The sequence below is a fragment of the Lithobates pipiens genome, unplaced genomic scaffold (assembly GCF_037356315.1).
Source record: "Lithobates pipiens isolate NorthernLeopardFrog02 unplaced genomic scaffold, aLitPip1_a1.2 Scaffold_25, whole genome shotgun sequence".
In the NCBI taxonomy this organism is placed as follows: domain Eukaryota; kingdom Metazoa; phylum Chordata; class Amphibia; order Anura; family Ranidae; genus Lithobates; species Lithobates pipiens.
Window position 1 is genome coordinate 63,122,722 of NW_027507787.1, and position 24,444 is coordinate 63,147,165.

General features: G+C 41.6%; 1 protein-coding gene across 2 annotated transcripts in view; it reads right to left on the reverse strand.

Moving 5' to 3' along the window:
• LOC143930316 (cGMP-dependent protein kinase 2-like) overlaps positions 1-24,444 on the reverse strand; it is a 341,093-nt gene that overhangs the window by 41,915 nt on the left and 274,734 nt on the right. For both annotated transcript variants that reach the window (XM_077454561.1, XM_077454562.1), the window contains exons 13-15: positions 22,709-22,798; positions 11,144-11,285; positions 9,583-9,746 (exon numbers count right to left, since the gene is read on the reverse strand). In XM_077454561.1, coding sequence (XP_077310687.1) covers positions 9,583-9,746; positions 11,144-11,285; positions 22,709-22,798 — 396 coding nt within the window. The remainder of the gene's footprint in view (positions 1-9,582; positions 9,747-11,143; positions 11,286-22,708; positions 22,799-24,444) is intronic.

Sequence of the window (24,444 nt, forward strand, 5' to 3'; positions counted from 1 at the left end):
TAAAATTAGCACTTTAGATTTTGAACGTTGGAGTCCCATAGACTTTAATAAGGTTCTAAAGTTCACACGAAGTATGCTATATACTAGCTCCGTCGAATCCTCTTTATCTAGTTGCTGACCGCCGGCCGTCCAATGGCGGCCAGGCGGCGCAGCTATTGTGGCGGGAGGCATATGACGGCCTCCCGTTTAAACAGGGAATGCGCGCGATCGGTCACCGACGCTGGTAAACAGCCATTGGCTGGCTGTTTACCCACGTGATCGGCTGTGATCCTTTCACAGCCGATCACTAAAATGTAAACAAACCGCGGTAACGAGATGTTACCAGGTTCTCCTCCTCACACACCGATCGTGTGTGAGGAGGAGATTGCGGTAACAACTCGTTACCGCCCACAGTACACATCAAGCACACTGATTGCCGCCCCCAATAAAGAGGACCTGTCACCACCCCTCATAGTACCTGTCAATCACAGTCCATCAGAGTACCTGTCACAGTCCATCAGAGAATTTGAGTACCTGTCACAGTTCATCAGAGTATTTGAGTACCTGTCACAGCCCATCAGAGTACCCGAGTACCTGTCCCAGTCCATCTGAGTACCCGAGTACCTGTCCCAGTCCATCTGAGTACCCGAGTACCTGTCCCAGTCCATCTGAGTACCCGAGTACCTGTACCAGCCCATCAGAGTACCCGAGTACCTGTCACGGCCCATCAGAGTACCCGAGTACCTGTCACGGCCCATCAGAGTACCCCAGTACCTGTCACGGCCCATCAGAGTACCCCAGTACCTGTCCTTGTTCATCAGAGTACCCGAGTACCTGTCCCAGCCCATCAGAGTACCCGAGTACCTGTCACAGCCCATCAGAGTACCCGAGTACCTGTCACGGCACATCAGAGTACCCGAGTACCTGTCACAGTTCATCAGAGTACCCGAGTCCCTGTCACGGTCCATCAGGGTACCCGAGTACCTGTCACAGTCCATCAGGGTACCTGAGTACATGTCACGGTCCATCAGGGTACCTGAGTACCTGTCACGGTCTATCAGGGTACCCGAGTACCTGTCACAGTCCATCACAGTACCCGAGTACCTGTCACGGTCCATCAGGGTACCCAAGTACCTGTCACAGCCCATCAAAGTACCCGAGTACTTGTCACAGCCCATCAAAGTACCCGAGTACCTGTCACAGCCCATCAAAGTACCCGAATACCCGTCACAGCCCATCAAAGTACCCGAGTAGCTGTCACAGCCCATCAAAGTACCCGAGTAGCTGTCACGGTTCATCCGAGTACCCGAGTAGCTGTCACAGCCCATCAAAGTACCCGAGTACCTGTCACGGTTCATCCGAGTACCCGAGTACCTGTCACGGTTCATCAGAGTACCCGAGGACCTGTCACGGCCCATCAGAGTACCCGAGGACCTGTCACGGCCCATCAGAGTACCCGAGTACCTGTCACGGCCCATCAGAGTACCCGAGTACCTGTCCCAGTTCATCAGAGTACCTGTCCCAGCCCATCAGAGTACCCGAGTACGTATCACAGCACATCAGAGTACCCGAGTACCTGTCACAGTCCATCAGAGTACCCGAGTCCCTGTCACGGTCCATCAAAGTACCCGAGTACCTGTCACAGTCCAGCAGGGTACCTGAGTACCTGTCACGGTCCATCCGAGTACCCGAGTAGCTGTCATAGCCCATCAAAGTACCCGAGTACCTGTCACGGTTCATCCGAGTACCCGAGTACCTGTCACGGTTCATCCGAGTACCTGAGTACCTGTTACAGCCCATCTGAGTACCCAAGTACCTGTCCCAGTCCATCTGAGTACCCGAGTACCTGTGCCAGTCCATCTGAGTACCCGAGTACCTGTCACAGTTCATCTGAGTACCCGAGTACCTGTCACAGTTCATCTGCGTACCTGTCACCAGGCCATCAGAGTACCCGAGTACCTGTCACCAGGCCATCAGAGTACCCGAGTACCTGTCACCAGGCCATCAGAGTACCTGAGTACCTATTTGCAGCCCATGTCTCATAGAATATACGTTGGGATGTTTGCTTTCCAAAATGGGGTCATTTTGTGGGTAATTTCACTGTCCTGGTGGTCCAGGATCTTCAAAAGTGTGATGGGTAGGAATGAAATGAGATGTGTCATTTATGCTCCTAGAACGCCTGGACGTACTACTTCAATGTTTGGCCTCTCTATGTGGCCAGGCTGTGTAAAAGTCCTACACATGTGGCATCGCCATACTCGGGAGGAGTAGCAGAATGTATTTTGGTGTGTAATTTTTGCTATATACATGCTATGTGTTAGAAATATCTTATAAATTGACAATTTTGTGTAAAAAAAATGCGTTTTAATATTTTTCCACATATTCCAAAAACTTCTGGAAAAAAAATTAACCGTTCAAAAGACTCATTATGCCTCACAGATTATACGTTGGGATGTTTGCTTTCCAAAATGGGGTCATTTTATGGGAAATTCCATTGTCCTGGTACTGTGTAAAAGTCTCACACATGTGGTATCGCCATTCATGGGAAGAGTAGCAGAATGTATTTTGGGGTGTAATTTGTTGGATGCATATGCTGTGTGTGAGAAATAACCTGATAATATGACAATTTTGTAAAAATAATAATAATAAAAAAAAATCTTCATTTTGCAAAGAATTGTGGGAAAAAATGACAACTTAAAAAAACTCACCATGCTACTTACTTAATACCTTGGAATGTCTTCTTTGTAAAAAGGGGTCATTTGGGGGGTATTTGTACTTTCCTGACTTGTTAGTGTCTCAAGAAATGAGGTACACCTGATGTACTGAAAGCCTGATCAGAAGTGATTAATTTTCAGTGATTGGCACCATAGTTTGTAGACTCTATAACTTTCACAAGGACCAAATAATATATACTAATGTGGGTTATTTTTAAGAAAGATAGGTAGCAGTATAAATTTTGGCCAAAATTTATGAAGAAAAATTACTAATTAGCAAAAATTTATGACAGAAACAAAGAAAAAGGCATTTTTTTCACAAAATTTAAGTTTTATTTTATTTATAGCACAAAAAATAAAAAAACCCCTAGTGATTAAATACCACTAAAAGAAAGCTCTATTTGTGTGGATAAAAGGACACAAGTTTCATATGGATACAGTGTTTGATGACTGAGTAATTGTCATCCAAACTGTGAGAGCGCTGAAAGCTGAAAATTGGTCTGGTCAGGAAGGGGGTGTAACTGCACTGTAATGATGTGGTTAAACATTCGTCAGACACCATAAGCCTTCAAAGACAGATTCGACCGTAATTCATGTGGATTTTCGGACGAATGCAATTTTTGAACGAAAAACTAAATAAATAATAACGAATTTCGGGAGTAACTAAATAAATAAATTTTTCGGACGAAAACAAAAATTCCGAAACAAAATATTTTACTCTGCACATGTCTAGCCCCTACCTATTTACTAAAAAGTCCTCAAAGAGTTAATGAAAACACATCTGACTGACAGGTAAACATAGGGATGAAGGTTACCTGGTGATGTAACCAGGTGACCCCCCCATATCTACCTCTCATTAAGCGAGTGTCATTCCCAAATGACAAATAAACATGAGGGTGGGGTTACCCGGTGACTTCAACGGCTGATCCCACCCCATAATGACACTCACCCACTAACAGGTAGACATGGAGTGGGGTCACCCGGTTATGTCACCCGTTAACCCCCTCCCCTATGTTTACCTCTCATTCCGCTGTTTCCCTGGACGGGATCAGTCGTGCTCAGGGGGCAGCGTTTTTTTTTTCTTTCAGGTCAGCCTTTTTATGTTTTTTTTACTATAGAACTTGCCAAAAACTGGTGTGTTTTTATTAACTGACATTTTTTTTTACTATGTACCCCCACTCATTCACATGGGGCGCAATATCTGGGGGCCCCTTATTAAAGGGGGCTTCCAGATTCTTATAAGTCAACCTCCACACCCCAACAACCACCGGGTCAGGGTTTTGGGTAAGAGGCCATAGTCCCTATCAACATGGGGACTATTGTCGTTACTATTGTCATTCAGAGATTCGGATACATCCCAATCTCCAAATAACCAAAAAATCATCCGATTTTAAATTTTGACCGAAATGAATTGCACATGTCTTTTATACATACTGATTAGATAAACTGTAAGTCATCTTCTCTTCCTTGTTTCCATTCATGCCCGAGGTCATTAATTCCTAAATGGTCAAATTTTGTAGCATCAGGATACATCAATTAACGTGACGATTATTCTATGATGTTTCTGAATAACTAAATAGTATTTATAAAATGTTTAATGACATATGTGGTACACTGTTGTTTTAATACTGTATGCCTACAAATTCATGACATGTCATTCCCAAATGACAGATAAACATGGGGGCAGGGTTACCCAGTGACGTCACGGGGTGATCCCACCCCAATATGACACTCACCCACTAATAGGTAGACATGAGACAGAGTCACCAGGTTATGTCACCAGGTAACCCCTGCCCCTATGTTTACCTGTCATTCGGCTGTGTCCCTGGATGGAAACAGTTGTGCTCGATGGACAGCATTTTTTTTGTTTGGGTCAGCCTTTTTTTTGTTTGGGTCAGCCTTTTTTATGTTTTTTTTAAATATGTGTAAAAAACTGGTGTTGCGTTTTTATTAACTTTGCCATTTTTTGGTGAATGAGTACCCTATGTACCCTATACTCATTCACATGGTGGGAATCTGGGGTCTTAAAGGGGGCTTTCAGATTCTGATAGGTCACCCCCGCCTGGCACCCCCCAACCACCGAACCAGGGTTGTGTGGAAGAGGCCCTTGTTCCCATCAACATTCAGAATTTTTCATTGCTGGCATTGCTTTGTTTACATTTCAGCTGTCAGCTTGAAAACATGAGGACAGCTGATGATTCATTGGTTGTTAAGGATGGAGCGGTTGGTTTCCTGACCCCTCCTCAACAACCAGCTATTCTTCATACAGAATTCAGGACGGTCAATAATTTTTCGACCGTTCTGAAATCAAATTGTTGCGAAAAAAATTGAATTAGTTAGAAAAAGAATAAACAAAACGAAATTAAACGAAACTAATTCCAAAACTAATCAACAAAATTTAATTAGTAACATAACGAATTTATCCGAAACAAAACTAAACACATTTTTCTGTTCTGCACGTCTAATGTGTGAACATATCAAAGTTGATTTGGCATACTATACAGCTGAGAAGGGGATATCAAAGTACATTTTACCATTTGTATATAAAGGGATTCTGTATGGGATAAGTGGTCAAACTCTGAAATTACTTGCCACAGGAGCCAGTGGCAAAATCCATATTAGAATAATAACTTTTAATGAATAAATTAAGTAAAGTAAAAAAAGGCAAACAAAAACCAACACAGCACATGCCTACAGATTTGCTAATAAAGGTAGTGAACCCTTGAACAGATCTATAGTGGTTTAATGCCTCTGGCATCTAGAAATGCTATAAAAAGACATGGATGAGCGAGTTTAGGGTGGAGGAACTTGACTGGCCTGTACAGAGTCCTGACCTCAACCCCAATGAACACCTTTGGGATGAATTAGAGCAAAGACTGCGACCCAGTTCTTCTCGTCTACATCAGTGCCTGACCTCACAAATGTGCTTGTCAGAGAATCACCAGTCTTCAACGTCGGCACTTCCCCGTGCGCCTGCGGGGAAGAGCTGCACAACGACGCACGCATATGCGTGATACGATACAATGTCGTACGCGCATGTGCACACCTATGCACACGGCTATGGGCCTTACCTGATTGGCCTGACAGGCCTATAAAAGGCATCAATGTGCTCTGTGTCTTTGCTGGTTTGTCTCCTCAGCTCACCTGTGTTCCTGTTTCCTGTTCCTGTTGACCACTTCCTGTTGTGACCCGGATTACTTGAAGACTACTCTGATTCTCTCCTGATCTGACCCCTGGCTTGTTAAACTGACTTCCTGCCCATAGCCTTGCTGACTCCCGGACTGATACCTGTGTTTGACCCTCGGCCTGCCTCTGGAATATCCTCTGTTTTCTGCTCTTAGCCTTGCTGGCTCACGGACTGTTACCTGTGTTTGACCCTTGGCCTGCCTCTGGAATATCCTTTGTCTCACGGACTGATACCTGTGTTTGACCATCGGCCTGCCTCTGGAATATCCTCTGTCTCACGGACTGATACCTGTGTTTGACCCTCGGCCTTCACTCCAGGTGTTAGAACCCCTGGCAGGCATTTACTTCTACCAGTTCCAAGATCATCTGCACGGGCATTTCTTCCTTCAGAAGACCTTCTGCATACTAGTCACCTGCTGGCAACCCGTGCCTCTCCGTGCCCTGTACCCACTGTTCCACCCTCAGGGGTACTGTGCACCCAGCTGCAAGGGAAGCTGCTCTCAGCACTTCGGCTTTGGTGAGTACCTGACAGTGCTTCTGGAAGAATGGTCAAACATTCCCATAGACACACTCCTAAACCTTGTGGACAGCCTTCCTAAAAAAGTTGAAGCTATTAAAGCTGCAAAGGGTGGGACAACTCAATATTGAACCCTACGGACTAACACTGGGATGCCATTAAAGTTCATGTGCGGCAAACGTCCCAATACTTTTGGTAATATAGTGTATATACCGTATATAAACATATATATATAAATATATATATATATATATATATATATATATATATATATATAAATATATATATATATATATATATATATGTATATCGGTCCAGCATAGATGTATGCTTTCCTTTAGGTGTAGTTAAATCTGTTAATCCATGAGGGAGCAAATGTTTGCTTGTACTTAGGAGGTAGGTTTTTGCATCTTACCATAGTATAACCTTGTGTGTTTTCACAAATGTTTAGCAAATGATTCAGAAGGAATCTAAAGTTGTAGGTAAAGCCTCGTACACACGATTGGATTTTCCAACAGGAAATGTGTAATGACAGGTTGTTGGTGGAAAATCCGACCGTTTGTACGCTCCATCGGACAATTGTTGTCAGATTTTCTGCAGACAAATGTTTGATGGCAGGTTTTAAAATTTTCCATGGACAAATGTCTGTTGTCGGATTTTCCGGGAGTGTGTACACAAGTCCGTCGGAAAAAAGTCCAAAGTACAAACACGCATGCTCGGAAACAAGGACGAGCCAGAAGCCATTATCCTGTAGTTTTTAAGATCAAAGATACAACTAAATGTAACTGCCTACTCCCAAACTGTCATTTGAAGTAAAACACATATCCAAGTATTGTTCTTCACAATTTTTTTTATTGTGCATTAAAAAAAGAAAACAAACCAAAAAGTGCATTCTATGCATCCAAAAATATAGCAAATCAAATCATTATTGTTCAACCAAAAAATAAAATAAAAGCCTCTTGCATGTGTCCTGCTTCTGATTATAGGGGATCAACAATGCTAAGAATTGGTGAAAGCAGGGGTCCGTCATCCGGAGATAATTCCAAAAATCATCTGAATTATTTTCCTGGAGCTCCCGCAGCAAAGGCATATGACCTAATTGGTCACGATTAATAAAGCAACCAATTTTTGGTCCAAGAACTCCTTCTCCTCCTGTTCCTGGACTTGGCTTGGGTCAAAGCAATAACTCCATGGCCAATAATAAATAATACATTATCTCCTCCGATTCCGCAACATGTCTGGTTGACGAAAGGCCATTCAGAAACAAACTGAAAAGCGTGAACTGAAAAACGCAAACTGAAAAGCGCAAAATGAAAATCGTGAATCAACACTCACCAAACTTCTACTTACGCAAAATTAGCAGAAGAAGCCCAAAGGGTGGCGCTAAAGAGCCGAAAAACCACGTAGTATGTCACTACATTTGTGTTTGCTGGCCGACAATTCCTTGCCGTTTGTATGCAAGACAGAATCCAGGCACACGTTTTTGAACAAAAGTCAGAGGTTTTGTCTGCAGAAAATCTGATTGTGTGTACGAGGCTTTAGTCTAACAAGATCTTTTTGCACAGTTCATAATTACATACCATGTGAAAAAGGGTAATAACATTTTAAAAAGGATTGAGAGTGGTGATGGGTCTGCAGGTGGTAAATAAATATTTCTTGAATCTGACTTCGGAGCTATATAGATTAATTGATTATAAGTTATTAGTTAATAAAATATTTGATTTTTTACTGCCTTGGATGGCAAGTGTAAATAAGTAAGAAATATTTGTGGTAAACTGGTTTGTTTCCTTACATTGCATTCAGATATTTTAGAAAGAAAGCATAGGATGAAGAACCAATTTTTGTTTTTCTTTTCACTCTAGATGGACCAGGGATATGCAATTAGCGGACCTCCAGCTGTTGCAGAACTACAAGTCCCATGAGGCATAGACTCTGACAGCCACAAGCATGACACCCAGAGGCAGAGGAATGATGGGACTTGTAGTTTTGCAACAGCTGGAGGTCCACTAATTGCATATCCCTGGTCTAGACAGAGCATGGAAATGGGGAATGCTGAAGTCATCTGCACTTCTACAGTTAAGTTAATCTGGAGAATATTGTGTGTGTGACTGTTGTAATTAAATTGCAAAATAATATTTATGTCTTGCATGGCCAGAGCACCCTAATGCGTAACAAGGATTTTAACAAGAAGCATTTTTAATTGTTATGCGGCCAGTTAAATGTAAGGTATATGATTCACAATTGAGAAGATGCTTGAAGCCTAATTCCACCTTAGGAAAAAATAATAAATATATTCATATTGATTAATAAAAACTGTGCATGTATTATTGTTTTGCTTCAAAGCCTGGGAAGCACTGCAACTATGATCATTGGATCATGGGTGCAAAGCTCCTGCAGACTATTCCTCCAGCTCAGGTCCACACCTGTAAATGAATGACGCAGCTTTGTGGGAGAAGCCACACACAGTCACATCAAATTAAAAAATATTACAGCAGCCTGCAGGGAGAAAAACCCCCAAATTCTGTGAGGGTAGAGGCTGTTTGGGGTTGGGAGGCAGTGGACTGTCCATTCTAAATATGGGTGTAACATGAAACATGGTCAGAAAGATGAACTTATAGTTTAATTTCTTCATATAAAGGAATAATATGATCAAGTAGATTGAATTATAATCAGACATATAAAAGACATCATAATATTTCAAAGATCCCAATTTAAAAAGAAAAAGTAACTGAAATACTGCAATAAGAAAATCTGCCTCATTTTAGCAGTATTCATTTTTATGACCATAGAATACATTCTGATAAATAATAAATCCTTAATAAAGTTGAGGGAACATATTTTCAGTTTAAAAAGGGCATGATCAGCACACTAGATAAGAGTGATAATCATAATATGAACCAGAGAGATAAGGGGACAGCCTTGCCTCATACTAGTGAATTGTTTTTGCAGTTTTGAAGGATTAGTGTACTAAATGTGTAGAATCACAAGGGGAGCACAAAAGTCGGATTGCTTTTTGAGTTCACTTGAATTGTCTTTAAACGCTAATGCAAACAATTACCTTTAATGTTTTTCTGGATATCTTAGCAGTCATTTTATATTCTACGAACACTATATACAGTACACTTCATCATCATTCTTCAATTGAACTTTATACGGTTAAAATAAATGATCACTCAATAGTCTCACCTTCCTGTCAAGAGCTCATAAATGAGTATCCCCAGCGACCAGTAATCTGCCCCAAAATCATGTCCTCTATTCATGATAATCTCCGGAGCCACATACTCTGGGGTACCGCAAAATGTCCAGGTCTTTTTCCCTGCCCCAATTTTTTTTGCAAACCCAAAGTCTACCTAGAAGACAAGCAAAAACAAGTGATTACAGTAGGAAAAAGGAAAAACCTCCACTTGAAAAACCTGTTTGTGTGCTGGGGAAGGGAAGGGGGTATCACAGCTTTATAAGCCAAAGTGGTGTATCATTGCTAGAACATTCTGTCACTCTTTACTTCTTGGGATTAAATAGTTTACACGGAGTGTTCTTTTCAACCCTTTTTTGCCAAATGCTCCACCCAGCTGTTTTCGGTGATCATTCAGTTCTGAAATCTCTATGTGGCCATGCTACACTGCAGGTTCCTCAAGTGCTTCCTATACTTTACCGCTTCAGCCTTGTTTTTTAACTGCCTAGTATTCCACTAAATCTGTCAAGAAGAGCAGGCAGGGCAGTTCCATGCACAATGACAATACAGGTTCAGTCCAGAGGATGTCTTTTTAGAGTTTATTGCTGAATAACTTTGAACAGGCGAGGGATTCAGGGTCACAGGATACTCTAAAATGATGATAGCAATCAATAGGAGGACAATCTTCTTAGCAGAAAATCCTGCCAGGATCAGCACACACTACAGTGCCAAATCAGGTCTAACTTACAATGTTCCAGGAGCTGTCTGCATTCCAGCATAAACAGGTACATCCTCAGCAATGGAGATAAACAAAAGTTCATTAGCAGTCTCCTCCAGGCCCCCAGCCTAGCTCCTGCTGAGGCCCAATCTCTTATCTCAATAGCCCTCTCCTAGTGGGAGCAGCCCTGGGAGAATTGGAACCCTCCCTGGGAGACAAAAACACTTTGGCAAGACTTCCCAAACATTTATCACCTCCCCAGTCATTTTCTGGTTGGCCTCCTTCCAGGGATTGGCTGGGGTATGATAAATATTGCTGCTGGTCACCTGACTCCCCCTGGTCTATATTCTGGAATCTCAGAAACCAAACAGCCAGCCTGAAAACCCTGATCAGACAAAAACAATCAATTTCTGCTCCACTGACTGGAGCACCAACTAAATGTAGCCTAGCAGCCTAATTAGAGAAGGGCACTACATACAGTATATCATCATTTAGAATTAATTTAATAATACTGCACAGCATACTTTATTTATTTTAACCACCTGGGTATTTTGTCCTACTTGGCTAAAGAACATTCTAGGGAGAACACTGAAAGATGTCCCTACTTCTAGTATGATGTGTCAAAAGTAACCAATCAAAAAAAGGAGCTTTTCTGGATAGATAGATAGATCAATGCAAGACCAAGAGAGCAATCTTTAAAACATAATGCATCTTTTATCTTAGTTAATTAAATAAAAATAAATCATACATTTAGTTTTTGAAATGTCCAAGTTTATTTAAGTTTATTTAAAACTTTAATGTTCAAATTAAACATTATAAAAAGATAAATTTGCAAAAATTATAAAATATAAACTGACCATTTTAATATATCCTTCAGAATCAAGAAGGAGATTCTCTGGCTTAAGGTCTCTGTATACAATTCCACGATTGTGTAAGTAGTCGTAGGCTTCCAAAACACATCCAATACAAAATCTGGCAGTCCCCTCCTCAAAAAATCCCCTAAAAATATAAACATAAAGATATAAAGTTGCAGCAGCAAACAATTTTATAAGTCACTCAAGAAAGCATTTTTCTATTGTGGTTTCCATTTGCCCAAAACATGCATAAACCTGCGGCCAGATAAAGAACCTACCAAATAACCATTGTAGGCCAGTTGGAGTAATTGATTTCTATTTTCTTCTTTTACCTACACCTTTTTATCTCTGAAGATTAATAAAACATTTCAGCAGAGAGCATAATAATCCATTCTGATACACAATATACTAGTGGCCAAGACAGTTTTGAAAACTGTAGGATTTACTATAAAAAGTGTAAAATCATATATATTTTTTTCCAAATGCTGATTACAGTTTTATAGTATTTATTATCACTATAAGTTCTTGTTTGTTCAATGGTCTTTCCTTTCTAACACCATGCTTTAGTCTTGCCTAGAAGTTTTCAGTTGAGTTTAGGCCCCAATTGTTTTCTGGCCAGTCAATAAGATAAATATAATGGGATGAACAACAGTCTTTTACAAACTTAGCAGTAAAGCAATAAGGGCTCATTCACACCATCTGCAGAGACCTGTGTTTTTCTGCACAAGAAATCCACAGGTCTCTCCTAGACACAAAGGAAACAATGGTCTGCTATGCATCTTGTTCACACTAAATGCAGGTGCAATGTCTGGTGCAGAGCTGGAACGCAGGCAAAATGGACAGCACTACTTTGTGTTCACCCTGTGTAACAGTGAGTTGGAAGGAAAGCAGAGTGATATTCTGTGTCTGTACTGCCCACCTACCTTCCCTCCTTTAGGATGCCGGCTGGGGTTATGCTTTTTCTCACACTAATGCCAGTGACAGATGAAATGACACTGGCAGGTGACAGATGAAAGGACACTGATGGTGATGGCGTGGGACAGGTGAGAGGACACTGATGGCATGGGACAGGTGAGAGGAAGGAACTGACTAAAACACGCATGAAAACTGATGTTAACTTATGTCTCTGCCTGTGAAATCTGCATTGCTTTACCATCATTATTTATTCATCTATGGTGTGAACGAGTCCTTGGCATTACCTTGCAGGAAAGGAGTGATTGAACAGCTTGTATTACAGTGTAAATGTGCTGTCCTGTCAAAATAACTCAACACATAGCCATTAATGTCTAAATTGCTGGCAACAAAATTGAGTACACCCCTAAGTAAAAATGTCCAAATTGGGCCCAATTAGCCATTTCCCTCATGTGACTCATTAGTGTTACAAGGTCTCAGGTGTGAATGAGAAACAGGTGTGTTAAATTTGGTGTTATTGCTCTCACTCTCTCATACTGATCACTGGAAGTTCAACATGGCACCTCATGGCAAAGAACTCTCTGAGGATCTGAAAAAAGAATTGTTGCTCTACATAAAGATGGCCTAGGCTATAAGAAGTTTGCCAAGGCCCTGACACTACACTGCGCATGGTGGCCAAGACCATACAGCAGTTTAACAGGACAGGTCCCACTCAGAACAGGCCTCGCCATGGTCAACAAAAGAAGTTGAGTGTACCTGCTCAGCATCATATCCAGAGGTTGGAAAATAGACCTATGAGTGCTGCCAGCAGTGCTGCAGAGGTTAAAGGGTTGGGGGGGGGGGGTTAGCCTGTCAGTGCTCAGACCATTCGCCACACACTGCATAAAATTGGTCTGCATGGCTGTTGTCCCAGAAGGAAGCCTCTTCTAAAGATGATGCACAAGAAGGCCTGTAAAACAGCTTGCTGAAGACAAGCAGACTAAGGACATGGATTACTGGAACTATGTCCTGTGGTCTGATGAGACCAAGATAAACTTATTTGGTTCAGATGGTGTCAAGCGCAATGGTGGTAGTGTCATGGTCTGGGGCTGCATGAATGCTGCCACCTCTGGGGAGCTACAGTTCATTGAGGGAACCATGAATGGCAACATGTACTGTAAATATGTGGCCCCTTTACAGTCATCACATTAGCGAGGTGGGACCAATCATGTTTTCCTTCCTCTCTTCCTCTGTTTCAGTTTATGTCATTCGCCCCAAATACATATCTTTACAACCTATTTTCTGGGACCTCCGTGGGAACAGTCTGATCGGTTTCAAGACCCGCACCGAACCTCCAACCTTACCATCTGCCGCAGTGACTATTCAGTTTCTTTTTTGAACAAGTATACATTTGAGCATTGCACCTTCATCTTATGTTGATTGATGCCCTTTTAACATGGGCTTGGCACTCACTGAAAATGTTTTTCTATCTTTTGTCTACATCACAACATATTTCTTTGTTTTATTTATTGATTAGATAAATTGTTGAATGCATATTTCTCCTATATATTTACCCCTGACGAAAGGCTTGAACCTGAAATGCGTAGAGTACCGAAGATTGTTTCTGGGATATTGGAGAGTATTCTAACTCATACATACTATGCATTTTTGTATCAACTTGCAATGACTATGTTATTTGCTTTGGTTGTCCTTTTATAGATCATCACATGTGTGATCATCATATTTTCATATGTCTAGTAAATATTGATTTTATTCGGTTTTGGTAGTATTGTTGCCGTTTAAAAATCCCACCCAAGGGGAATTTCCTATTTTTTTCCATATACACAGGGATGTGGCAACCACCTACCTCGTTTTGCTATGGTAGAAACTCATGGTTTAAATTCATGAATGCCAACATGTGCTGTGACATACTGAAACAGAGCATGATCCTGTCTCCTTTGGTGACTGGGCCGCAGGGCAGAATTCCAAAATTATAATGACCCCAAACTCACCACCAAGACGACCACTGCCTTGCCAAAGAAGCTGAGGGTAAAGGTGCTGGACTGGCCAAACATGTCTACAGACCTAAATTCTATTCAGCATCTGTGGGGCATCCTCAAATGAAAGGTGGAGGAGCGCAAGGTCTCTAACATCCACCAGCTCTGTGATGTCATCATGGAGGAGTGGAAGAGGACTCCAGTGGCTACCTGTGAAGCTCTGGTGAACTCCATGCCCAAAAGGGTTAAGGCAGTGCTGGAAAATAATGGTGGCCACACAAAATATTGACTCTTTGGGCCCAATTTGGACATTGTAACTTAGGGGTGTACTCACTTTTGTTGCCAGCGGTTTAGACATTAATGGCTGTGTGTTGAGTTATTTTGAGGGGACAGCAAATGTACACTGTTATACAAGCTGTACACTCACTACTTTACATTGTAGCAAAGTATAATTTCTTCAGTGTTGTCACATGAAAAGATAGAATAAAATATTTACAAAAATGTGAGGGATGTACTCACTTTTGTGAGATACTGTGTATTGCACTGATGTGCCACTTCACAGACAGAGTCAGACCTCCCCCAGGCATGTTATCTATGGAATTTTGCATTTTTAATGTTTAATGCTCCTTGCCAATGTTTAAAAATGTTTTGCTTTGGTATGTGTTCTCTATGGCAGTGCCTAACCACCCAATGCCATCTGTTTTTCATTTCCCTGCACATTAGCCTAGATAATGACCATTACTGTTTTTTTAACAGTTGAATCCCATTAAAGTGTTACTAAACCCACAACAGTAAAATCACTGTGGAACCTAGGGAGTTAATCCTCTGAATTGTGTAAAAAGACTCTGGTACCTGGAATTCTGAAGGGCATGTGTCAGCATAGCAAGGAGCCATATATTCCCTCCTGCTTGTTTGCCATGGGCATACAAACCGCCACTCCACATGTCAGATGTGGACTGTGTTTTTTTAATTAATGCCAAAACTCTGCCCCCATCTCCCACCATGTATGCCCCCACTCCCCTTGGAACAACTCCACACCCTCATGGTCCTCGGTCATCTAGTCAAGCGACATCATAGGTCTTCTTTATCCTCTTCTTTCCTTGATGGTAGGTGAATCTTGAAACTTGCAGCTGCTCTCCGCAGCACTCTGCAGGGCAGCTTGATGATGCCTCTCAAAGGGGGGTGTCCATGCCACCCTGGACTCATAGGTAGTGGGTTAAATGACACTACTCTGTCAAAGAGGACAGCACTGGAGATAGGGTCATCTTTGTCCTGCTAGGGAGATATTCTTTTTACTGTCTGTCCTTTAAAAGCAAATGGACATTTCTCTTACATCATGTGTCTGCATTGGAAGAACTCCTATAAACTTTCTGTCTTGGTGACAACTTAACATTTTGGATGTTCCCACACCTTGATTTCTAGTAAGAATGGTCACTAGGATGAATAGGTTGAATGTCCCCATCGAGGACACAGAAAATAATAAAAATATGAGGAGGGGTTCTAATCCTTCCCTACTCTATCAACAACTAAAAAAAAGTTTTGATTTAGCAAAACTTTAACCAAAAAGGGAAAAAACTAAAACAAAGGTCTAACAAGTAATAAAGCTGGAAGCTTATAATTCCATCATAGTGCTCCAAAAGAATACAAGTTTATTGTTAAATTTTAAACAACCATCTTTCTCTCTAGCTAACATTACTGTAACCCTTTGACATGTATACAATTTATTACATATTCTCAGTTTATAAAAAGAACAGTTGTGTATTCCATGAGTCTCCATTCAGAGACAAATCACTATGTGAGCTTAGTACAAAGTAAAAATATTCTCAGGGATCTGTGAGGATTACAGAATGGGGATTTCATTGCTGTTTCAAAGTCATTCATCAAGGCAAGCTTCGTAAGACAGCCCTCAAAGGGTTAAGATAAAAAGGGAAACATTTAACCCCCAATTGCTGTAAAATCCAGTCTATCAAAAGGAACTATAACACCCCAGACAAAACACTTAAACAATCAATACCATTATAAATCCACCGAGAGGAGAGAAGTGAACAAGAACATGTACCCTGAAATTCACAGCTTAAAGTGACAACATCCGTGCAGTTTGGCCCAGTTATTATAACTGAGTGATACTACAGAGACCTGCTGTTATTTTCCTCATTGTCTTTCTAATTCTAGGATGGTATAGGCTCTTATTTGATTGTATAACATTTGTATAACATTTGTCAATTAACTCAAAAACCCTATTAATGCATTGGAATGTTTTATGGGATCAATAAAAATTGATTCAATGTTATTTCTGTGTTGTCTTTTCATCTAATATATAGGAAATGCTTTTATGCCAACAGCTACATTAGAAACATCTTAAAAAACACTATAAGAAAAAAAAAGAGATTTCCTGCAGTTTGTGGAAAAATATTCATACAAATGCATGGCATTAAAGCCAAAATCCATGTAAAACTTTATTTTTCATTTACATTTTGAATAGAGCATGGAGGAATAAAAGAGCATATTTTTACTGCTGGTTGTGGACCCCATTGGAAAGAATTCCTTCAGATTCTGAAGGTCTCTGTAAGACCAGGACAGGAGGGGAATGGATGTTACCGCAACAGAACAGCAAAGGCAATGATAAAAGCCTCACAAGGGTTCTATCCTTCCCCTGTGTTCATAATATCACTTCCTCTCCTGGACAGGATGTAAGAAGAAATCTCAAATGTAGGGACCAAAACCGAACACAAAAAATAAAACTTGGCAAAGGTTCTAACCACCCCCTATTCTGTCTGTATATATCAGTGCTACTATTTTCTCTTTAGGCCAAACACCAATATTCTGATTATTTCAGTTCATCCCTCAAGACTGCTAACATATTTAAAAAGTATATAATATAAATTAAAGTATAACTAAAGGCAATTTTTTTTTTTGGATAGAATAAGGGAGGGTTATAACCACAGCTATTTTTTTAGCCACCTTTCTCCCATTGGGGAGATTTCCCTTCACTTTCTGTCCTATAGCAAAAAACAGGAAGTGAGAGAAAATCACTTCAAAGTGAGGGAAATTTTAGGCTGTCACCAGAACTAGTGTCTCCCTTGGAAGATTTCCTCTCTCTATTACTGTTTGGGGGACAACTCAAAAATTGTGATTTTCTTATACTTCCACTTTTGATGATAATGGTAAACAGGACACAAAAGAGAGGATGACTATCTCAACAAGGGGAGAGATAGCTATAAAAAAATATGACAGGTATTCTAATCTCTCTCCACTCTATTCAAAACTAAACAAAACGGTTTGCTTTGACCTATACTTTATTTTTTGTCATGCATTAGTGCCCTAAGAATATATTATTTTAAATTTCTTATGTAGCCAAGTGCTGGCTGTGTTATTACCTTCACTTTATGGACATTCCTTTGTGAGTTATACCTGAAGCTCTTTCCCCCTAGTGCTCAACATGGGGAATAATCACATCACTTCCGGAATGCAGAGGACAAGCCATTCACTGATAGCAGCGGATTGTGGGAAACTTAAACCGGTCACCCAGATTTACAATAGACTTAATACCGTTTGAAACTACAAGTTCCAGAGTGCTAAAAAATAAAAAGGAATTCTGGGCAAGCAGATAAATGGACTGTCCTGTGCAGAGCTGGTGCAAGTATTTTTGACACCCTAGGCAAAACCTCATTTTGCCGCCACCCTCCTGGCTCCACCCCTGACTCCACTCCATTTGCCCTGCCCATGTAAACCCCACCTTTTTAATGAAGCGCCCATAAAAAGCAGCCTCACCAGCGCCCATCAAATGCAGCCTCACCAGCACCCATCAAATGCAGCCTCAACAGCGCCCATCAAATGCAGCCTCAACAGCGCCCATCAAAAGCAGCCTCACCAGCGCCCATGAAATGGAGCCTTCACCAGCGCCCATCAAATGCAGCCTCACCAGCGCCCATCAAATGCAGCCTCACCAGCGCCCATCAAATACAGCCTCACCAGCGCCTATCAATGAATATTTGCTTGCTTCCATTCATTCAGGAGTTGAGACACAGACACTGAGCCTCTAACACTATGTGTGAATGGAGCCGCGGCTGCCCACTAATGCTGTGACTTAGTTGCTTGCTTCAGAGAGGAGAGAATAGGAACACCAGTAGCCGGGCGCCCTAAGTGGCTGCCTAGTTTGCCTAGTGGTAGCACCGGCCCTGGTCCTGTGTGGGCTCGCCCTCTTGGAACACAAGCTTCAGAGCTGCAAGAGCAGGGGGCTGTCGCTGTCACTGCATCTGGTGCATTGCTGGTTCATATCCTTTGCACACCCACACACTCTGGTAGAGGTGGTGTCAGCATCACTGGCAGTGGGCATGGCACACATTTGAACTCTGTGCTTCTTCATCGTGCCTGATTTTATCCAATTTAACTTTGTTTATACATAGACTGTCACTATACATTTCTGGCCATTTCATTACTTGGGACTTTGCGCTGGATTCTCCCCTTCCCTTTGCACTCCTTGCTTGAGCTGAGATGTTGGACAGCATCCTCTCTGAACCTTTGAATAATCTTGCCTTGTACCTTGTTTCTTATGGGCCTTAAAATTCTTGCTCCTTCCATGAACTTTCTTTTTAAGCCATGCATTTGCATTTCCTGTTTGCCAAATTATTGTACACTATCCAGCCGATATATTGCTCTTTTGCATACATACAGCTGTTCTTACCTCCACTCCCACTCATTACCGACCTTTGGCTTGTTTCTCTACTAAACTTCAGCTTCATCACAACTTTAAAACACTTGTTACTGACCTTTGGCTTGTTTACTTAGTACGCTTCTTCTTGATCCCTACCTGCTTTATCTGTCACTGGACCCCAGCTTGCTCACCTTCTGGTATGGCGGACCTGAGGATTGCAACCTGGTACTAACTGGGTCAATAAATGGTAAGGCTGATGTCTTATTGAGGATGTTGTCTGAGCCCCTCCAGGAGAGCAACTCTAAATGTACAATCCTACTCAAATTAACTTCATGGGGGCCACAAGTTCCAAGACATTCTTGAGTCTTCTCAAAAAAGGGTAGGAGAATGACCCACTTCTCAGTCATCCTCCACAGAACATAAACTTTGTTTACAAGAAGGGCTTTTGCACTTAAGCACATCGTCTCTATGTAGCTAAATCGGTTCTGACAGAAGCCCTCAGGTTAGTGCATGACTCTAAGCTTGACAGGCATTTTGGAGTTTACAAGACTGAAGAACTTTTATCATGTTCCTTTGGTGGCCTGGTTACAGGAAAGATGTCAAGAACTATGTGACCTTATGTTTTGACCTGTGCGCACAGTAAGACCTCTATTTTCTCCTTTTGGGTTACTCCAACCACTCTCTGTTCCATCCAAGTCCATGGGGGGCAATTTCTATAGACTTTGTAGTTGATTTACCTCCCTCAAAATAAATAATCACTAGTGTGGTAAAATGTGGTAAAATGAGGCATCTCATTAAGATGGCTCATTTTATACCAGTTAAGGGGGTACCCAATGCTGAACAAATTCCAGAACTGATGGTTCGGAAAGTATTTAATTTACATGGAATCCCTGAAGATGTAGTATCAGACAGAGGAGTGCAGTTTACTTCAAAATTCTGGAAAAGCTTTGCTCAACATTAGCAGCAATTAACCTGTCCTCTGCTTTTCATCTCAGCCTAATGGTCAGACTGAGAGGAACAATTAAACTCTGAAGCAGTACCTTTGATGTTTTGTCAGTTATTTTCAGGATGACTGGGTGGAATATCCTCCTACAGCAGAATTTGCTTATAAAAATTCTAAACATAGCTCCACTGCTTAAAGTCTTTTTTTCTTAAACACCAGGTATCATTCAGTTTCTATTCCTGATCTCCTTATCTCAACTCCAATTCTTGCCATTACCAACAGATTAACTACATTGCAGGAGATTCAGGGGAAAGTGATCAGGACTTTAAGGCTAGGTTCACACTGGAGAACGTAGTGGCTTACAGCAGGAGTCTGGTGCGTCTCCATTCACAGTTTCAGGTCCAATTTCAGCCTGAATTTTTGGCTGAATTTGTACCTGAAACAAACCAAAATACGCACAGGGCAATTCACAATGAACCCACTGCGGAGATGTGTGAAGCGGCTCCGTAGAGAGCCGGTGTTCTGGCATATTCAGTCCGGCCATCATATAGCGCCCGCCCCGTACTGCGCATGCACAGTACGGGGCAGAAGAGGCTTCGTAAAATTTCCGAAGCTGAACGGCGCCTGCGCCGTGAGTGGAGGTGGTATCCCCACCATCCAAGCGGACATAGGGTTGAGAAAATTAGACGACCCCTCGCGGGCGAGCTTCGCTCGCCACGCTTCGGGCTCGGCCTCGCTGCGCTCGGCTCTTTTTTATTCCCACTCTATTTCCTCTTGGATGGTGGGGCTAGAACCTGGACTCAGTGCGCAGGCGCCGTTCATCCTCGGATATTTTTGGAATCTGTGTTGCTGTGTACTGTGCATGCGCAGTACACAGCGGACGCTATCTGATGGGGGACCTTATATGATAAGGCACTGGCCACAATCTCCTGCTATGCAAATTCGCAATAGTGTGAACCCAGCCTGAAGGAAGCTCAGGAATGTTACAAAAAGGCTGCTGAGAGACATATATGGTTTAATGGGAAGGATATAAGTCAGAATAAAATTCTTGGAAACCTGAGAACATCCATTCCCCTAAACTATTAAGATAATTCCACCAGAGATTCCCGGCAAACCTGACCCTCAGACATTCAGGGGACATCCTGGAAGCAAGATTACTGTGCCCTCTCCAGCTGATAACTTGCTCCTACCAGCTGTCCTTATTTCCACTACCACTCGTTACTGACCTTTGACTTGTTCCTCAACTATGCTGACTATACTTCTGCTTGATCCCTACCTGCTATATCTGCTACTGGACCTCAGCTTGCTCACCTCCTGGTGGGTTGATCCTGAGGACTGCGAATGGTATTGGCACACAGCAAAACCCAAATTCACCATCATCAGCTTGGGTGAATACCATTTAGTGCTTAGGCCCCCACCTTGAGTGAGCCCCTGTCTTCCGCCAGGGTAACCTGTTTAAACACTTAGAGCCTCTCTACGACTATAGCTACTTTTCCTATAGTTCCTGTCTCACATAAGGCCTAATCTGGTAGGAAGTGACTTTATTTATATTGGTATAGTTTTGGAACTGTGGGAGTAAACCAAACCATACGGATACATTTAGCAAGCCCATGCAATAGTATAATAAGTGTATAAGATAGTGTAATTGGTGGAAATTCAAGACTCAGGGGGTCATACTTTCCAGGGGGAAGTATTCAAAATTACATAGGGAAAATATGTAAATAGATACATAGATAAATTCAGTGCTGTATACAGTATATTCTGTAATTTACGGTAGATAACTTTGGAAAGATACATCTACAAGTCCCCATAGCAACAAGCAAAAAGTGGCTGCAGTCTGTATTAAAGCGCTTGAATAGGCATAATCAGAAAAAATAGGTAATAAACACCCTTTATAAACTTAATAATAGAACTGTAATGAATAACAAATATACAACAATGCAGAGAGTAAAGTATAATTAGTAATTTCACACTTCTGTGTTCCTTGCTCATCCATGTTTGATGACCTATAGCAAATACAATAGGAATTCAGTTTAAGTTTTCAGAGCTTTTATTGTTAGTGCAGAACAACTGTTGGGTTCAATTTGCTCATCAGCACTATATGAATGGAATGTGTGTGTTCTTCCATGACTTTGTGGGTTAAAGCGGAATTCCACCCTAAAGTGGAACTTCTGCTCATCGGAACCCTCCGGTGTCACATTTGGCATCTTTCAGGGGGGAGGGGGGTACAGATACCTGTCTAAGACCTGTGGAAGTCTATGGCTCTTCCTGTCCCATTGCGCTGTATGCTGAGACACACACGGGTCCCAGAGATAGTGCGGACCATTCCCATTGCACTGCGCGACTCGCGCATGCGCAGTAGGAAACCGGAACGTGAAGCCGCAACGCTTCATTTCCTGATTCCCTCACAGAGAATGGTGGCGGCAGCAGCCGAGAGCCGAGCGATCGATCGGTCTCGGCTGCCGACATCGCTGGACCCCAGGAAAGGTAAGTGTCCATTTATTAAAAGTCAGCAGATGTAGTATTTATAGCTGCTCCCTTTTAATATTTTTTTTTTTTCGGTAGGACTCCCTCTTTAAGTATGAATATTTTGGAGAAAAACAAAAACTTTATTGGCAATGGAAACCACTGGACCTGAACTTTGTGTTTGTGCTTTTATGACTGTTCAAAAGACTAGGCTCCACCAGACCACAGACTGCAAATTGTGTATCTCTATAGAATATTGCCAATACCGTATGAATAAAAAAGTATTCTGTGATGATTCATTATGATCTAACTTTATTTTGTTTGTTTGCATTAAAAAGCCCTGAAAGGAAACGTCTTGAGAGAAATGTATGGACTACAGTAGCTGACCTTCATCTAGTATATACCACTATGTATGCTGATGGCATTATTGTAAGTCAACCCAGTACCAGGCCTTGATCTAGCATAAATTACAGGTAAATATAAAAACACAAGCCTATGTCTATTCAAGATAAACTTGACTATAGTAATATCACAAGGCAAGGCCAACAAACTTGCAAAAATACAATACAATTCCAAAACCGTAATAGTTACTTATTATTATTATAGATAGAACTCACGTGTCTCGTAGAATGCTCCAGAGCTCCCCTCCAAGACACACCTCCAGCAGCATATAGACATATTTGGCATCCCTGAAAGTTCTGTAGAGCCTGAAGAACAAGGATGAAAAAGCCTGACATCTGTCACTGAAATTAAGCTGCCAAGAATCTAGATCAGCAAAACAGAGGTCTGTTTCAAGTCATTAACAACATACCATGTCTCTTGTATTTACAAGCCGTCTTGTATATTTACTGTAACAGATTATAATTATTAGGGATTTCTATTGTAAAAACATCTGTTCAGTCTGGAAATGAATGAATCCTGCTCTGAATATACTTACCATGCTGGTGTCTAGGAAAATGACATGTCGGCACTATTTCCTTTTTTTTTTTTGAAGCCCTTTCATATAATAAAACTCAAATGACAGTATGTATATTCACCGTTTAATCAACAGTATCCCTGCTTGACCTAGACACATAAAGTGATAAAATGTTACACAAGAGTGATTGTTGTCTTTTTATCCCTGATTGAGTTAATAATATTTTTTATTTTAGTGCCACAAAATGTCTGGAAAAGGAAAACTTGGTTATTGCCTAAACAAGTGTAGTCACTACAAAAATGATGTGCTAATTTCTTCATACTGCAATACTTTTTAACAAATTATGCCAATGCAATTCTGTTCTTTTTTTTTTTCAAATGGTGCCCATTAGTTGTAGCTATTCTCAAAATCCTTCAGGGAAAAAAAATAAAAAATAAAAATAGAATACCCAACTTAACCCACAGAGAAAACCAACTTTCCTGGCTTGTTACTCAGAAAGACTTGGATGGTGGGGTATTTTGAGGATCACGTAAGTGATCCTGCTCCTCATTCCAGCATCCAGGTGCTGGCTTTTGCATTCCCCCTGTCTGCGTTCACCGGCAAGGTGATTGATGGTCAGTCACTTGTTATAAGCAAACCAAACACTCTATTCCTTGCTTGTGATCGAGACAGAGTTACCTGCATTGTTCCTGATCAAGCCTCCCATTTGTCTGCCCTGCTTTGTTAATCTGGATTTCCCTATGTATGACCTAGATCAGATATTGGACTATTCCTTGAACTCTGCCTGCCTTTTACCTGGACTGTTATTGGATTGAATATTGGACTATTCCCTGAACTCAGCCTGCCCTTTACCTGGACTGTCATAAAACAACACTATCTGCTAAACTGCAAATATCTGTTTGCTTTGCTCAGTTCTCATCTGCCTTGGCATGGTGGCCAGGCGCTATAGCGTTGTGTACAAGTCCTGGGGGCAACCGAGTACCGGTAGGCCTGCTTGTCTTAAGGGAAAGGGGGCTGCTATAGGTGAAGCACACAGTAGCTAGCTATAGTGTCTGACCACCTGCATTAGGGTGGATGTGACATTTGTGACAGGTATTCAGCGCTGGACAGTCTGAATTTGCTGTGCTGTGTATTGGTCACGTGAGAATTGAATTCAGAGAGTATAGATTTCTGAGGGTATTTATTTCCGGTAACCTTTCCAAATAATGAGTTGGGTGAGAAAACTGTAGAGAGAAGAGTAATACCCATGCTCAACTGCAAGTACGGCTTCATGTGGCCAGGAACCAGTGCTCAGGCTGAAGTGACTCCACACTTAAATGATAGAACTGGAATTAAGTTTTTTCAGGCTACTTGGTGTCATCCATAAAATACAAATCTTCATTGGCTACATGATAAAACACAAATGTGACAGGTTAATGCGTCTAAGCTATAGCAGCC